The sequence below is a fragment of the Synchiropus splendidus genome, chromosome 12, assembly GCF_027744825.2.
Source record: "Synchiropus splendidus isolate RoL2022-P1 chromosome 12, RoL_Sspl_1.0, whole genome shotgun sequence".
Lineage (NCBI taxonomy): Eukaryota > Metazoa > Chordata > Actinopteri > Syngnathiformes > Callionymidae > Synchiropus > Synchiropus splendidus.
Genome location: NC_071345.1, coordinates 1,033,265 through 1,048,828, shown reverse-complemented (window position 1 = coordinate 1,048,828; position 15,564 = coordinate 1,033,265). Strand labels below are relative to the sequence as shown.

Sequence of the window (15,564 nt, the reverse complement as noted above, 5' to 3'; positions counted from 1 at the left end):
ATGGCCGCTGCTCCTTCAGGTACTCGCAGCCGCTGCACGAGGAGATCGCGCTGCACAAACACCTGAAGCACAAGAACATCGTGCAGTACCTGGGCTCCATCAGCGAGAACGGCTTCATCAAGATCTTCATGGAGCAGGTGCCTGGAGGTGAGCCCCGCCTGAACGCGGCTCCTGGGTCAGTGGCGGCGTCACGTCCATGCCGTGTCCGTGTGCAGGCAGTCTGTCGGCGCTGCTGCGCTCCAAGTGGGGCCCGCTGAAGAAGAACGAGCCCACCATCGGCTTCTACACCCGGCAGATCCTCGAGGGGCTCAAGTACCTGCACGACAACCAGATCGCTCACCGAGACATTAAGGTGAGGCGGCCGCTCTGACTCCTGCCGAGTCCCGGCTGACTCTGACTCGCTCCTCAGGGTGACAACGTGCTCATCAACACCTACAGCGGCGTCCTGAAGATCTCCGACTTCGGCACGTCCAAGAGGCTGGCGGGAATTAACCCCTGCACCGAGACCTTCACAGGTGCTCCACCGCGCCGGGTTATTCAAAGCTTATTACCGTGTTATTACCTGAGTCGCTTGTTACTGTCACGTCAGGGGACACATGAGTCCATGTCCAGCTGTTCCTGCGTCGGGAGTCGGTCATAATGTTGTGGCAGGCCATGCATACCTCAGGTGTGAGGTCACCAGCGCAGCAGCCAATCACAGCCGGCCTGGCCACGACTGGAGCGGTACCACTCGCCGCGCCGGTCTCAGCTCCCGGCTGCTGTTCTTAGAACAAACAGGTTATTTTGGGAACAGAGACGAGCCGTGAGTCACGTCAGCTGACCGAGCCGTCCTCGCAGAGGAATGAGAGTCGGAATGTTGTCGAGTCGCCTGGGAAGGGAGACGAGCAGGAGCCGGAGGAAGTTTTTCCTCGTACGACTTCCATACTTGTTTCACTTTTGATGCTGGGTTGATATTCTCTGCATTGCATTTGCTCTTCCACAGTTTCTTCAGATTCACTTTTGATATCCTCTTTTTCTCTGATTCACTCGCAGGTTAATCATTGATTTCTTGTCAATATTCATGACCCACAGAAGCTTTTTCACTCCTCTTGACCTGACTCCTGACACCGCTCCCTGTCTGCAGGCACGCTCCAGTACATGGCTCCAGAGATCATCGACAAAGGCCCTCGGGGTTACGGCAAGCCGGCCGACATCTGGTCCCTGGGCTGCACCATCATCGAGATGGCTACCGGGAGGCCGCCGTTCTACGAGCTGGGCGAGCCGCAGGCCGCCATGTTCAAGGTCAGAGGTTGCTGTAGACGCAGGGTTTGGCAGGGAGGGGGCGATGTCTGCCTACTGATCCGAGGCCTTGTCTCTGCACCGGAGTTTCCGGAACTGTAATTGTGACACGACAAAATGGAACCCCCGCAGGTCGGGATGTTCAAGATCCACCCGGAGATCCCGGAGTCCATGTCCCCGGAGGCCAAGGCCTTCATCCTGCGCTGCTTCGAGCCCGACCCGGACCGCCGGGCCACGGCCTTCGACCTGCTGACGGACGAGTTCCTCACTGTCACCAGCCGCAAGAAGAAGAGCAAAAGCTACATGGGTGAGTCGGGCCAGGATGGCCGACCTCACGGACCCGAAGCGAGTTTAATGTGAGGGTTGGATCCACGTTTGGGGATCAGGATTCAGAGAGTAGCGGCTGTGTTTTGAGGAAGCCGTTTAAACCAGCTGCAATGCCCGCAGTTCAAGGTCACTCAGGGTCAAAACGTGTGAGGACCAAGTGTGGAGGCTTTGGTCTCAGGTTCAGTCCAGGGTGTGACCCGGAACTGTGGGTGGATTCAGTTGTTTGGCAGGAGAAGCTTGAGCTGATGCACGTCAGCAGCAGGTGGTTGAGAGACGGCTGACTCAGGCTCTGGTGTCTCTGCTCCGCAGGTCTGACTCCGGGCTCAGGTGAGAAGGTGTCACTTCCCGCACGGCGCTCAGCTGACGGCGCTCTCTCCCCAGAGTACCTGCGCAGCATCTCCCTGCCGGTGCCGGTGGTGGTGGAGGACACCACCAGCAGCAGCAGCGAGTACGGCTCCGTCTCCCCGGACAACGAGCTCAACACGAACCCCTTCAACTTCAAGCCCAGCGTCAAGTGCTACAGCGAGAGAGACGTCAAGGGGCCGGGGCCGCGCTCGCTCTTCCTCAGGTGGGAGCCGCCCACTTCCTGGCTGCGTAGCGCGGCGCTTCATGGCCCCCCTCTGTCGGCAGCATCCCGGTGGAGAACTTCGAGGACCACAGTGCTCCTCCGTCTCCAGATGAGAAGGACTCCGGCTTCTTCATGCTCCGCAAAGACAGCGAGCGGCGTGCGACGCTGCACCACATCCTGACGGAGGACCGGGACAAAGTGGTGACCAACCTGATGGAGGCGCTGTCGCAGGTGAGTCGCGGCGAGGGGCACGGTCACGGCAGGCTCGCTGATGCTCCGCCTCCCCAGGGCTGCGAGGAGACGCGGCTGAAGCCGCAGCACATCTCCACGCTGGTGGTCAGTCTGGCCGACTTCGTCCGGATGGCCGACCGGAAGATCATCGCCAGCACGCTGTCGCAGCTGAAGCTGGAGCTGGACTTCGACAGCACGGCCATCAGCCAGCTGCAGGTGGCGCTCTTCGGCCTCCAGGATGCGGTGAGTCTTCAGCTGAAACGCGGCTCTGTGTCTAGTGGAAGTCGTTTCTGATCTTAGTTAAGTCGTTTTGCTGCTTCCAAAGAAGATTCGGGTTGAGATGGCGCTCTGCTGACCTCTGGTGGCCGGAATCAGAACACCGATCGATTTTTAGCTTTTTTCTTCCTTTTTCTGATGCAGATCAACAAGGTGCTGAGGAACCACAACATCAAACCTCACTGGATGTTTGCTCTGGACAACATCATCCGTAAAGCCGTGCAGACGGCCATCACCATCCTGGTGCCAGGTAACGCCGAGCTCTCCCACCGTCCCTGAAGGCAGCAGCTTCACGCCCGCTCCCGTGTCCAGAACTGCGTCCTCACTTCAGCCTGGCGTCGGAGAGCGACGCGGCCGACCAGGAGGACGAGGACGCAGCGAGGACCGCGGCCCGCCAGAGCCGAGCGCCCGCGGCGGCCTCTCACGACGACACGGTGGCCACGTCGGGGGTCAGCACGCTCAGCTCCACCGTGTCCCACGCATCGCACGCCGAGCCGCACGCTGTGAGTCTGGAGCTCAGCCGCATGAAGCTGGAGACCAACAGGTGAGCCGGTCCGTGACCTTTCACCCGTGACCCGTCACTGAGGCTGAGTGTGGCTGTGATGTCACCAGGCTGCTGCAGCAGCTGCTGGAGAAGGAGCGTGAGTACCAGCTGGTGCTGCGGCAGGTGCTGGACGAGCGCGAGCAGCAGATATCGCTGCTGCGGCTGCGAGCTCTGACCCAAGGTACTCCTCTCCCTCGGGTCATGTGACCTGGGCCACACGCCGATTTAATCCTTTCTCTAATCCTGTCTCTGGATTTTGTCTTTTTTAAAACAGGGTTCCTTCATTTAGAAGGAACAATTCCGTGGTTTAGATCCAGGTCCCATCTATGAACCTGGAATTCCATCCTCAATCCTTCTCTTCCAGCTTCTGGTTTCCGTTGTGATGCAGTTGTTCCTGCTGTTTCTGCTCATCAAGTTAAAGTAGCAGGATTCAGACTCCTGAACATGAGCCTCACCTTCATGTTTCTTTCCATGATCCTGACGGATCTTCTGGCTGAGCCGGCCTCTCACCCTGACCCTGACCTCACGACCGTCCAGTCGTCCACATTACTTTATACAGACAGCTGTGTGTTTCACGCTGGATCAGAGTCAAGTATTTTGACTCCTTCCGTCTTCAAACGGACTGTTGACGTTGGTTGTTCTGACCGGGAATTCAAGCTGGACTCCAGAGTCAGACAAGTCAGAGGTGGAGGAACGAAGGTCACGCTCTCTCTCTGTCCCTCCAGAGTCCGCGGCGTCATGTGACCCAGAGCGTCAGCGGCCGGCAGATCCTCGCCAAGACCTGGAGCTGAGCCACTGGCTGAAGGTCCGCGGCGTGGACCAGGCATCTGTGGACCTGGTACGTGACCCAGATCCGTGTGTGTGGTGGATGCGGTTGGGCAGGATCCATGACTTCCTGTGGCGTTTCCTTCCAGATACTGAGTGAGGAGTTCACACTGCCCAACATCCTCCACGACGTGACCAGAGAGGACCTGAAGAGTCTCAGACTCAGGTACGTCTCTTCCTGACAGTGACTCGTCGATCAGACGAGTGAGTGAGCACAGAGGCGGAGCCTCAGCTGACCCGCTCCTGTCTGTCCTGCTCAGAGGCGGAGTCTTGTGTAAACTGTGGAAGGCCATCGTGGAGCACCGGCGCCACCAAACCTGAGGCCTTACGGCGTGACGGAGCCCTCGCCGCCGTCCTCACTGCTCAGTATTCCGCCGCGTTACCTCAGTATTTATGGAGCTGCCCCAGTGAAGCTCGTCGCCTGAGAGTCGGGTGTTCGGAGCGGGCGCAGACTCCGAGCCACAATCCCGGAGTGCCACTTTTTTTCTAACGCCAGTCGGACTTCAGAGGAGACTCGGTCCCGGAGGTGGTGGAAGCAGGTTCTCCTGTCGTTTACAAACTGGACCGTTTTCTAGTTCAAGCCTGAGACACAAACTCACGGGGGTCGAGCGTTTTTAATCGGCTCTTTTCCACCGCTACCGCTTTATTTAAATGTCTTAATTTAACTCGAAGGATGTGGCTGCATGCCCGTTGTCAGTAAGTTAAAACGTCTGTTAAAACATGTAAATATTGTGGGGAATGACCTGTGAATTCTTAATATCAGATTCTACTGCAGAGAGTTGCGTCACTGCTGTGGAGGTGTGGCGAAGTCCTGCAAACCCTGGTGATGACCTCTGACCACCTTTGTCCTTCTGTTTCAAGTTGACCTGTTGTGAGTTCCTGTTTGAAAATAAAGCGAAATCCTGCCACAACCTCAGCTTCCGAACTCAAATCCCTTTGTTCAGAGTGAATTAATTCAATGTTTAGCAGAATACCAAGCCACGGCTTGATGTAACAACGCATTTGTGTATTAAGGTAGTGCTACAGAGAGACGCAGCTCTTACCTGACGCCGGCCGCACCACGGCATATCCTCAATAAAGACAGCGTTAGCATCCTGCTAACAACAACAGGTGCACGAGCCGCCGCCATGTTCGCCTTGACGTCAGGAGCGGAAACGCCCCGCGCACGAGCCCCTCCCCCTCACCATGACAACCTCCGCTTCCCAGCATCGTCAGCGGTTCTGGTCCCAGAAGAGCGGGTCGTGCTGATGCGAGCCGGAGGAGCCGCCGTCATGGCCGCCTCCCCGCCGCTGCTGTGCCTCCTCCTGCTGTGCGCGCCGAGCCTGGGCCTCGGCCGCGGCTCCTCGTCCTCCCTGTCGGACCTGCGGTCCAGGATCTCCGGGGTGGAGGAGCTGCTGGAGGAGTTCCGGAAGCAGCTCCAGCAGAGCCAGGCGCACCGCGCGGCCGAGGGCTCGGACGCGTGCGTGGGCGAGTTCAGCGCCGCCGAGCAGCGCATCATCCGGACCAAGGCCTCGGTGGAGCAGGGCGCCACCTTCCTGCTGGCCCCGGAACGCGTCTTCTCCTGGAGGGACTGCGTCCACGCCTGCTGCTCGGAGCCGCACTGCACCGTGGCCCTGCTGCAGGCGGAGCCGCGGCCGCCCGCCCAGAGCCTCAACTGCTACCTGTTCAACTGCACCTACCGCGGCAGGAGCGTGTGCTCCTTCGCGCCGCAGCCGGGCTTCACCTCCTACAGCCGCCCGGCCAACGCCTCGCTCGGACACCTGCCCGCCAGGGGGCGCCCGCAGGACGGCTCTCCAGGTGGGAACGATGTTGTCCTGCTGAATTAGCGCAGCTGATGTTGAGCGCAGGCGGAAGATCTGAACTGGTTCAGATCAACACCCACCTGGGACCCGCCCGAGGCAGGCAGGTGTTGAGCAAGGAGCAGCCTGTTAGCTTAGCTTAGCTCTGTTGTCTTCTGTGTGGCAGCTGGGATTTGAGCAAAGAGGGTGTTTTTCATTCCCTGGTCCACAGCTGAGGCCCCTGCAGGGGAACCTGATGGTGACCCGGGCCCCAGGACGCTAGCTAACTGCTACTGTTTGTTCAGTGAGCCACTGCTTCTTCAGCTGCTGTGTCTGAATCCCAGGAAGTGGGTCCATTAGGTCCATGATGAAGGTAGACTTCACCTCTTTATTGCTGGGTCTGGACTGGACTGGACTCTGGACCTGTGGCTCCGACACACCTGTGGCTGCACTTCTGCTTCAGAGTTAATGATTCATCTGAGCAGATGATGGCGCTCACACGAGCTGTGACGAGGAGAGTGGTGGTGATGATGATGATGATGAAGGTGGTGGTGGTGGTGATGATGATGATGAAGGTGGTGATGATGATGATGATGATGATGATGGTGATGATGATGGTGATGATGATGATGATGAAGGTGGTGATGATGATGATGATGATGATGATGGTGATGATGATGATGATGATGGTGGTGGTGATGACGATGATGATGATGATGATGATGGTGGTGGTGATGATGATGGTGGTGGTGGTGGTGATGATGATGATGATGATGATGATGGTGGTGGTGGTGATGATGATGATGATGAAGGTGGTGATGATGATGATGATGGTGGTGGTGATGACGATGATGATATGTAGGTGGTGATGATGATGATGATGAAGGTGGTGGTGATGATGATGATGAAGGTGGTGATGATGAAGGTGACGATGATGAAGGTGACGATGATGAAGGTGACGATGGCGGTGCATCTCCAGGGTCGGAGGTGGACGAGCCTCCTCGCAGTGACGCCGGCCAGGACGTGGTGATCCAGCTGCCCACCGACTGGGCCGTGCTGGACGGCAGGGAGAGCGTGGACGACCACGGGATCACGCGCTACGAGTGGACGCTCCTGAAGGGCGACTCGGCCATCAGCATGAAGGTGGGTGAGATCACATGAGTTCAGCTGCACCTGGTCACGGCTCCCTGTGTCAACACGGACCAGCCGCCTGCTTTTGTCAGCTCCGGTCGCTGTTAGCAACAAGACGTCAACAGAGACAGATGCGCCGCACGGGTCTCGATGTGATGCGGCGCTCGGACCTGTGGAACTGTGATCGAAGGGGCACCAGGGGAACCACTGGGCCGTCGCCCCTGTCTTCTACTCTGATGGAGTGGACTCAGGATTTCGAGGGTCCAGTGTGTCCATGCGTCTCCGGCGGCGGGGTGGGTGGGTTCTGGGGACGTAGCCTCCACCACCGTCTCTGTTCTTCTGGGGAGGAGAGAGAAGCTGCGTCCGTCGCTCCCGGGGGGGTGGTTGAACCTGGCTGCTGCTGTCGGCCGTGTGTCTGAACTGGGCGACTGTGACGTGACCCTGGTGCCTGCAGGCCACTCACCCCGGGCTCCTGAAGATCAGCGACCTCCAGCAGGGGCTCTACACCTTCCAGATGACCGTGACCGACACGTCCGGCCAGAAGAGCTCCGACAACGTCTCCGTCACCGTGCTGGCTCCCCAGCACCAGCCTGAAGGTGGGTGTGTGGGCGCCACGTCGGCGCCCGCCAGCCTCTGACCGCCGCCCGTCCTCCTCCCCAGTCTGCACCGGCCACTGCTCCAACTACCAGTTCAAGTGCGACGACGGCTGCTGCGTGGACATCACGCTGGCCTGCGACGGGAAGCAGCACTGTCCGGACCGCTCCGACGAGGACTTCTGCCCCAACTGTGAGGCGTCCCCCGCTGGGCCCTGCCTCCCCCTGCACGCCCGCTGACTTGTCTCCATCTCCTAGTTGACGGCGGTCGGAAGTCCGTGACCCACCCCGAGGGTCGGCCCGGGGAGCCGGGCCGAGCGGAGGACGGGCCGGTGGCTCAGCCCGAGCCCAAGAAGACGGTCCAGGATGTGACTCCGCCTCAGGACAGACCCAAAGACCTGCCTCAGGAGGACTCAGGTGAGTCGGTGAGGAAGGTGTCAGACTCGGCGGTGCTGATCCTCTTGGTCATGGCGGCTGGGATCAGGAGGCAGGTGGCGAGCGGCCCAGCAGGCGGGACGCTCCTGAGTCCTGCAGTCTTCTGCGGAGAACAAGGGCTCTCTGTCCTCCGGTCACCTGATCCCTGAGGGGCTGCAGACCCGGGGCCGCCTTCACTTCCCAGAGCACCAGTCGTAGTACCTGCTTTTGGCTGTGGTATTATGTGCTACTGCCGCAGACGTGAGTCAGTAGTAGACTGGAACAGTACTTACTACAGTCGACTCACATATTAATTGGGGAAGCAGTATCTGTGTCTTTGTATTTATGCTAGTAGTTATGGTTAATGGAGCATTTGTTGGTGATAAAAAAAAAAAATACTTACGTACATGTACTACCAACTGTTATACAAGTATTTGGGGGAGGTTTATTAAGTTACACTTGTAGTAGTAAACTAGTTTGTAGTATAGTAGCATCAGTAGTAGAAGCAGTGCGTTACCTCGTAATACAAGTCGCAGTGTAGTATCCTCGTGTCACTGCAGAAGTACAGTACAGAGGTATTGGGACATGTGTACTCAGTAGTTGTAGTGCTACCGCAGCATTGTACTACTTGATGATGAAGTGGTAACAGGAAAAAGTACCTGAGAGTATTATCATTGTCATTGTACCGGTGGTAACAGTAATGTTTTGAGTTCTAATGTTCTATGTTTCTGTGCCTCTTCAGACCCGTGTGCTGCCGCCCCGGTGGTGGGACCGTGTAAAGGCACGTTTGCTCGATGGTACTTTGACCGTGAGGCGGGACAGTGCAAGCACTTCCTGTACGGCGGTTGCCAGGGGAACCACAACAACTTCCTGCAGGAGTCCGACTGCGTGGGTGAATGTATTCACAGAGGTGAGTGGCTGAGCCCCCCGGTTCTGACCCACGCTTCTGACCCCCGCTGTCCGCTGGTCCCAGGTGCCGCGGCTTTCAAACCGCCAACGGCAGCGCCCGCCGCCTCCCGCCAGCCGGACACAGGTAAAGCGGCTCCGTCCGCCGCAGCCACGACGCGTGCTGAAGGTCTGGTCTCATTACAGCCGGCACCAGAGTGTCGCAGAAGCAGCCCTTCCTGGTGACGGGAGGACACCCAGGCCCAGAGTCAGGTAGGAGCCACGGCGGCAGCCGCGCGCTGCCCAGCCATCCTAACGGGTGCCCCACCCCCACAGGTGCCATCCTACCCCTGGCGCTCGGCATCCTCATCACGGCGCTGCTGCTGCTCATGATCGGCTGCAGGCTGCGGTTGGTGCGCCACAAGATGAAGAAGGCGCGGCCTCTGACCACCGAGGAGTCTGACTACCTCATCAACGGCATGTACCTGTAGCCCCGCCCACACAGCTGCTCTCGCCCTGGAGACCGGAAGTGCTTCTGTTCCATCCTCGCAGGTCATGTGACCCGAGCTCACGTGTTTTTCAATTCCCTCAGGTTGGTGTTACTGTCCTGCCAAGTTCCACAACAGAATAGTTTTAGTTTCCATGAAGTGTTCAAGAAAAAACCCTAAATCTGACATAGATTAAAAGCATACTCAGAAGGAAGCGTTTTCTAGCTGAAACACTCCGATTCATGTGGAAGAAAAAACGTGATTGTCAACAGAAGGGAGCGTTTGTTTGGCAGTGAAGTCACGTCATCTGTTAAAATGACCCCTCCTTCTCTCCAGATTCTCCTTTTGTTCTTGTCGATTCAGAAATGTTTGTCCTGTGAAGCTACAAATATACTCGGATGATTCACCCTGGTCTGTGTGTGTGTGTGTTGGGTTTGGAGCGACGAGCCCAGGAGCCCAGAGAAAGTCAAGCATCTTTATTGTGGTGTTCCGTTCCAGGCGGCGCCTCTCCGACTCCACTGTGCTAAGAACAGACATTTGCTTCGAAGTGTGTTTTGGCAAAGCAGTGACTCCCGCGTCAGATGACGGGCGCCCGCAGAGAGCGACACCGCGCTCCTGAAGGGGGCGACGTTGTTCTCTTTGGAGGCTCCAGGAGAGCGTGTGCGGTCAATACTGCGGTCTGGAAGTAATGATGTCGGCTGTGAAACACACATGCGCGCGCGGACACACGCACACTAACACACAGGCTCGGCGCCGGCACACAGCTCGCAGCGAGATGGTGCTGACGTCAGGTCTTGAGAGGAAGATGCAGGAAAAACAAAACGTCCTCCGCAGTTTCGTGTCCAACTTGAAGCAGTCTCCCCTCGCAGCAAAGCTCGGTCCAAACAGAAAAGTTTTGAAGATGCTTCGGAGTGGAGGGAGGCGGGGCGGGGCGGGGGAGGGGGGGGCGCACCCCCGAGCTGAGTCTCCTGCAGAGGGCAGTGTGGAGCGTCCTCAGAGCTCGTCCCTGCAGCAGACGGAGCAGATGATCAACAGTCGGACTCCAGCACCCAGAAACCACAGCAAGCTGCACAGCGCAAGAGGCCACAGAACGCATGCCGGCATTCGAACCCGCAACCTCCTGACTCCCACCGAGCCCAGCACCACAGCCGTGTGAAGACGCTGCCACGTTCGCAGTTTCTCTTTCTGCCAAAGGTCAAACGGGAGCGTTGTCGTCTGCAAGGGCTAATGGCTAACATGCTAGCATCACGTCCAGACACAGAGCAGCCTAACTGGAAAATAGTCAGGAAAGCATTTGAAGTTCAGGATTTTAATGAAGAAAAAAAATGTAAAGTTAAAAAAAAAGGGATGGCAGTCAAAAAGATTTAAAAGATCATCTTAAGGCCCTGAAAAACTTAAAAACAGAGCCAAATCTGCGGTAGAAATAAACACTGGTCGTAAAAGTCAAAAAGTTCACGGCAGAAAAAAAGTCATTCAAACATGTATTTAGAGCTTAAACAAGAAGCTCTTGTCAGTAAAATTGTCAAAAAAATGATTGACGCCTGGAAAAGATTTTAAAATTAACTTGAGGCTGAGTTGCTGCTGGAAAACAGCAAGGAGGAGAAATAAAAAACACCAGAATCACTATAAACACACGAGCAATGGATGGACAAAGGCCCAATGGAGGGGAGCGGATCTTCACACGGCCCGGACGCTCTGGGCTCAGCAGCCGCCTCACGCCTCCCTGAGTGTTAGATCTGGCGGCGGCGGCGCCGGGCGTGCGGCGCTCATGCTCTCGAGCGGGTTAGCGTGCAGGAAAACCACGGCACCCTCCAGGAGCGAGCGGCTTCACCTGCCACAGCCAGAAGAGAGAGGGGGAGAGGGAGGGGGGAGTCACTTCCACCTGGACCACTGCTTGTCCTTGTCCGTCAAAGGCACGTAGATCACGCCCATTAGGGCCTTCATTTTGGTGCTGCCGTCCTCCAGCTTGTCGTACTGCTCCAGCATCTGGTTCCCCCCGGCCGGGCCCACGGGCAGGATCAGCCGCCCGCCGGGCTTCAGCTGGTCCAGGAGCTGCGGGGGACACGGCGGGTCACGTGATGGGAAGGAGGCCCAGGAGGGAGAGAGAGAGAGCAAGACTCACGGCCTGCGGGACGTTGGGTGCGGCGGCGCCCACGTGAATGGCGTCGTAGGGAGCTTCCTCTGGGTAACCAAGGCGGCCGTCCCCCACTAGAGGGCAGCGAAGAGGTCGTCAGCACTTCGACTGTCTTTACACAACACTGGACTCGGAAAGAAACAGCCGACTTTTACTGGCAAACCTGCAGGTCAGCATGTGACCGGGACTCTAACCTTTGACCCCGTCACGCCCCAAACATCCTCCGGGCTGCCTCACCCTGTAACACAACCCCGCGCATCGCTCTACTCTCTCTGTTCCAACACCTTCTAAAGTTTGAGATTTTATATATATATATATATATATATATAATTATTTTTTTTGTATTAAATTGTATATATGCAAGTATGATACAGTATGAACAATAAAACAAATGAAAATGGAATTTTCCAGGAACATTTCAAGGGTCAGCCTGGACCTCGGCGCTCCACGCTCTGGTTTGTTTGCTCCAAAGCCCACTGCTTCTTGGCTGCAGTTTCACAGAGGCTATTTTTATTTCCCACCAAGGACAGCTCCTTTCTTGTCAAGCCTGAAGTTTGTCGTTTCTATTTTCATGTCCTGCTTTTACCTTCAGTCCAATGTTTTTCCTGAATGAGCAAAAACCCAGCAACTCACAGCTCTGGCACGTAGAGATCAGTCCAACTGAGCAGGAGCGAGGAAGCACGGCCATGTTTTCAGGGACGTTACATGACTAACATCATCAGAAAAAAACATAAATAAATAGACTTCTTAAAGGTTGAAGCTGGTCGAAATTAAACAGCAAGAGATGGGAAACATGGGCAGAGCAAAGATGATTGACCAAAATGAAGGGAAAAAAAACCGAGGTCGACATCAACCAAAGGAATTCAGCGTGTTCCTAAAAATATTTTGTCAAGATCTTCAAAACAGCTCTTCAGAGCAGAATGACTGAGCAAAGCTGCAACGTCTTCCTGACCTGTGAGCGTGATGCGGCCCGACGTGATCAAACTGGCGTCGTCCTTCTTCACGTTGTTGACGGAGTCGTCCACCAGCTCCTTGATGTGGTCGATTCCGATGACCTTCCCTTCAGGTCCCACCTGCCCATCGACCCATGGCATCAGTTCACCGTGACATCACTTCCTCTCCAGGGCTCTCACCATTCGAGCAAAGCAGACGGACAGGATCCCGCTGCCGGAGCCCACGTCCAGGGCCTTGGCGCCGTCGTACAGCTGGTCGTGGAGCAGCTCCAGGGCGTAGGCGTGCTGCGGGAGGAGGAGCCAGGCGTTAGGTCACGACTCGCGACGGCAGAATCAGAGAAAGGAGAGGGGGTCAGATGGCTACCATGTGAGGAGCGCTGATCGTCGCCTGGTAGCCTGGAGGGCAGAAGAGAAGACGGCGTTAGCTTAGACTGGGACCACAGCGAGCGTGAGCGCTGACGGCTCCGCATACCTATGGACTGTGGCGAGTCCATGTACGGGTTACACCTGGAGAAGTGGCTCCGGTCGGTGGCCAGCATGACCTCGTAGACCTTGTCCGACTTAATGATTCCATTTTCTGAGGATCAGACGTGTGTTTTAGCAACACCACACGACACGTCACACAACAGCTGACCTGGACACCGGACAGCAGATCACTGCGTCAGACAATGACATCATAGTCCGTCAAGACTGTCCGTCAAGACTGTCAGTCACACTGCGACAAAAGGATCGACACACAGAAGCAGACAAACTCACACGTACACACTGACACCAAGACTGCAACGACTGGGCCACGATCAAAACAGTCGTCAGTCGCAGCTACAGAGCTGCAGTCTTGGGGTGGATTCCAATTCCTTCCTTCATTCATTCATTCATTCTCGACCTCAGGCCTCAAAAATAACAGTTAAGGAAGATTTGGTTCCTTAGGCTGTGTCCCATCTCCCCCCCTGACCCTGGGCTCAGTGTGGTGTGTCCCACTCCTCCTCACTGGCTGTCCATCACTTGAAATGATCCCTTCAAACCAGGTGGGAATATGAAGTGTGGAGAGATGTCCAGGAGACCAAAGGACTTGATTTCACAACCATGTTGGACAGGACAACAGGGACATGTTAGCAGCCAGGACCACTCTTCCCTTGGTTGACTTTCTCTGGCGTCACATGTCAGCCAGCCAAATGCTCCACCGTGTCCCACAACATGAACAATACAACATGGACGTTCAACAGTAGGTTTTCATCAGCCCGAGTCTTGTCTCTCAGACTGTGGAGACTCAACATGGGTCAAGACCGACAGCGAAAAGTGACTCCTCACATCTACTGTACTATATGGTGGTCTTGATGTGGGTTGACGAGGATTTCACTCCAGCACTACGCAGCCCTGATCGACACGCACGCACGCACGCACGCACGCACGCACGGTCCACCACAAGAGAGGAGGACACACTCGTCGTGCTGTTCATGTTGACAAAGCAAGTGTGACAACACCACACAAGTGTGCGTGTGTGTCCTCTTCTGAACCACTGCCATCTGGTTTCCTGCAGCAGCTGATGCCAAGCGACAGCTGATGGTTGGGAGCAACAGACAATCACAGCAGCGTTGGTGCCGTCCAGACGTGAGCCGAGGTTCGGCCGAAACCAACAACGCCAGAGTGGCCTGGGCAGAGGACGAGGACGGGACCTGGTCCTGGACCTGCCGTGGGGCTTGACGGCATATTAATAGCGCACGCTGATATTTATACTCGGGGGGGTCAGTGGGATCACGGGTATCATGACAATGAGTCAGCGATAAATGTTCCATCAGCTCGCTGGCACACTTGAGCCACAACATGAGCCCCGCTCATCTGAATCGTGATCGCCCCCTGCAGCCATCATCTTCTGAGCAGGTCGTCTTCAGATCAAGGTCCCTCAGAAGAAACAGGGAGACTTCAGGAACACAGCTGGTGGTGGAGCGGTGCAGCAGCATCACTGGAATACGGCTCCAAACGTTGTCAGAGAAGAAGAGGGGCTTGAGATAGCAACAGACTCCTCGCTACATGAGGAGGAAACGGAGCGCCACCCCGTGGCTCACCTCAGCCCCACCTCCGCCATGACCTTGTGTCAACATGCGGCGCTTCGGCGTCACTATTGGACGCTAAAGTCCACTTTCCCAACGTCAGCATATGAGGCCGGGGGTTGCAGAGTCAGAGCTGCACCTGCACAGGTGTGAGGCCAACTGATCTGTGACAAACGGATCTGGGCCTTGCTGAGGGGCCCACACTGGCACGTCAAACCGAATCACAGAGTCCGAGTGATCAGCTCTAACCTTCTCTGGAGTCACAATTCTCACCCAGTTCAGAACTCACATCAAACTCTTGTGCTAAACTGACTTGGTGGCTCAGACCTGGCCCCCGGGCCGCAGATCTGACCCCGGGCGGGGGGGGGCTCAGAACAAACAACGTGACAAACGTCTCAAATTCAGTTGAAGTCACCTCACAACCCGACTTGAGTGACTCGCATTTGACTTTCCAGTGGCTGGATCTTCCACTTCACCCATTGTTTCCGCCGCCGCCGCCACCACCACACACGCGCGCGCGCACGCACACACAGGTTGTGAGCGGACCGGCCGGGTCCCAGTTGTCCGGGTCACTCAGCGGCGGCACAACTGCTGACAACTGTCACTCACGCACGCTCGTGACGCACATCCAGCTAGCCGCTGCAGCTAACTCCAACAGCGGCGCAAATGTGCGCAGTTCCACGCCGCTCTGACGCAGCCTGCGAGTTTAAATGGCGACACCCTCCAACCGCGCGCGCTGATGGAAGCGGTTCCAGGGAAAGGGGTGTGGAGAGCCGGCAGAAGGTAGCGTTCCGCTTTAGCCTAGCCGCCAGCTAGCTGCGGCTCCGCGCGCGCCGCGGCAGCCTCGGCCCTGCCTCACTACTCACTGCGGAGGTTGTTGACGAGCTCCGCGTGGCTGCAGCCGCCGGACTTCCACGCCATTGTCGAGCAGTTCGCGGAGCAAGTAGGCAGCAGCTGTCGCCCTGCGCCGACTGGGATGGAGTTGGAGGGCGGGCGGGCACGCGTCACTGACGTCACGGCCGAAGACGCGGCTGACCGCCGGGACGTCACTCGCGCTCAAGCTTCCTGACCAGCGCTCGGTCGATGACGCG

The 15,564-nt window shown here is 56.8% G+C and overlaps 3 protein-coding genes and 1 long non-coding RNA gene across 10 annotated transcripts in view; 2 read left to right on the top strand and 2 right to left on the bottom strand.

Moving 5' to 3' along the window:
- The window catches only part of map3k5 (mitogen-activated protein kinase kinase kinase 5), an 18,880-nt gene extending 13,920 nt beyond the window's left edge, over nucleotides 1-4,960 (top strand). For 2 of the 4 annotated variants that reach the window (XM_053880125.1, XM_053880124.1), the window contains exons 16-30: nucleotides 20-147; nucleotides 216-352; nucleotides 410-515; nucleotides 1,124-1,281; nucleotides 1,411-1,585; nucleotides 1,915-1,932; nucleotides 1,987-2,173; nucleotides 2,236-2,404; nucleotides 2,462-2,647; nucleotides 2,825-2,930; nucleotides 2,993-3,224; nucleotides 3,293-3,405; nucleotides 3,950-4,062; nucleotides 4,139-4,215; nucleotides 4,310-4,960. In XM_053880125.1, coding sequence (XP_053736100.1) covers nucleotides 20-147; nucleotides 216-352; nucleotides 410-515; nucleotides 1,124-1,281; nucleotides 1,411-1,585; nucleotides 1,915-1,932; nucleotides 1,987-2,173; nucleotides 2,236-2,404; nucleotides 2,462-2,647; nucleotides 2,825-2,930; nucleotides 2,993-3,224; nucleotides 3,293-3,405; nucleotides 3,950-4,062; nucleotides 4,139-4,215; nucleotides 4,310-4,370 — 1,966 coding nt within the window. In that variant the 3' untranslated portion in view covers nucleotides 4,371-4,960. Of the gene's footprint in view, nucleotides 1-19; nucleotides 148-215; nucleotides 353-409; nucleotides 516-1,123; nucleotides 1,282-1,410; nucleotides 1,586-1,914; nucleotides 1,933-1,986; nucleotides 2,174-2,235; nucleotides 2,405-2,461; nucleotides 2,648-2,824; nucleotides 2,931-2,992; nucleotides 3,225-3,292; nucleotides 3,406-3,915; nucleotides 4,063-4,138; nucleotides 4,216-4,309 lie in introns of all 4 variants that reach the window. The other 2 variants (XM_053880127.1, XM_053880126.1) reach the window with 2 other exon arrangements.
- The window catches only part of LOC128767856 (uncharacterized), a 25,498-nt gene extending 20,129 nt beyond the window's left edge, over nucleotides 1-5,369 (bottom strand). For 2 of the 3 annotated variants that reach the window (XR_008416180.1, XR_008416182.1), the window contains exon 1: nucleotides 90-3,430. This is a non-coding gene — a long non-coding RNA (uncharacterized LOC128767856). Of the gene's footprint in view, nucleotides 1-89; nucleotides 3,431-5,092 lie in introns of those variants that run through there. The other variant, XR_008416181.1, reaches the window with a different exon arrangement.
- Nucleotides 5,074-9,749, top strand: lrp11 (low density lipoprotein receptor-related protein 11). Its single transcript, XM_053880131.1, has 9 exons — nucleotides 5,074-5,846; nucleotides 6,807-6,970; nucleotides 7,413-7,554; nucleotides 7,619-7,744; nucleotides 7,810-7,968; nucleotides 8,708-8,875; nucleotides 8,939-8,998; nucleotides 9,058-9,123; nucleotides 9,187-9,749. Exons 1-9 carry the CDS (start codon nucleotides 5,177-5,179, stop codon nucleotides 9,339-9,341), a joined length of 1,710 nt encoding a protein of 569 aa, XP_053736106.1. The 5' UTR covers nucleotides 5,074-5,176; the 3' UTR covers nucleotides 9,342-9,749.
- pcmt (protein-L-isoaspartate (D-aspartate) O-methyltransferase) lies at nucleotides 9,232-15,564 on the bottom strand. 2 transcript variants are annotated; one of them, XM_053880144.1, is made up of 8 exons: nucleotides 15,340-15,409; nucleotides 12,898-13,002; nucleotides 12,790-12,821; nucleotides 12,606-12,710; nucleotides 12,425-12,545; nucleotides 11,461-11,546; nucleotides 11,170-11,390; nucleotides 9,232-10,344 (listed from the first exon to the last, which is right to left on the bottom strand). In XM_053880144.1, the coding sequence occupies exons 1-7, from the start codon at nucleotides 15,392-15,394 to the stop codon at nucleotides 11,211-11,213; spliced, it is 684 nt and encodes a 227-aa protein (XP_053736119.1). In that variant the 5' UTR covers nucleotides 15,395-15,409; the 3' UTR covers nucleotides 9,232-10,344; nucleotides 11,170-11,210. The 2 variants fall into 2 exon arrangements, with proteins under 2 accessions (XP_053736119.1, XP_053736120.1); XM_053880145.1 differs by having other exon boundaries at nucleotides 9,240-10,344; nucleotides 11,221-11,390; nucleotides 15,340-15,564.

Excerpts from the sequence above, each read along its gene's own strand:
- lrp11 (XM_053880131.1), top strand. The coding sequence starts at position 5,177 with ATGTTCGCCTTGACGTCAGGAGCGGAAACGCCCCGCGCACGAGCCCCT. Across the intron at positions 6,971-7,412 it reads ACTCGGCCATCAGCATGAAG|GCCACTCACCCCGGGCTCCT; the intron begins GTGGGTGAGATC and ends TGGTGCCTGCAG. Across the intron at positions 7,555-7,618 it reads TCCCCAGCACCAGCCTGAAG|TCTGCACCGGCCACTGCTCC; the intron begins GTGGGTGTGTGG and ends CCTCCTCCCCAG.
- pcmt (XM_053880145.1), bottom strand. The coding sequence starts at position 15,394 with ATGGCGTGGAAGTCCGGCGGCTGCAGCCACGCGGAGCTCGTCAACAAC. Across the intron at positions 13,003-15,339 it reads GCTCGTCAACAACCTCCGCA|AAAATGGAATCATTAAGTCG; the intron begins GTGAGTAGTGAG and ends TCTGATCCTCAG. Across the intron at positions 11,547-12,424 it reads GGGCCGCATCACGCTCACAG|TGGGGGACGGCCGCCTTGGT; the intron begins GTCAGGAAGACG and ends GCTGCCCTCTAG.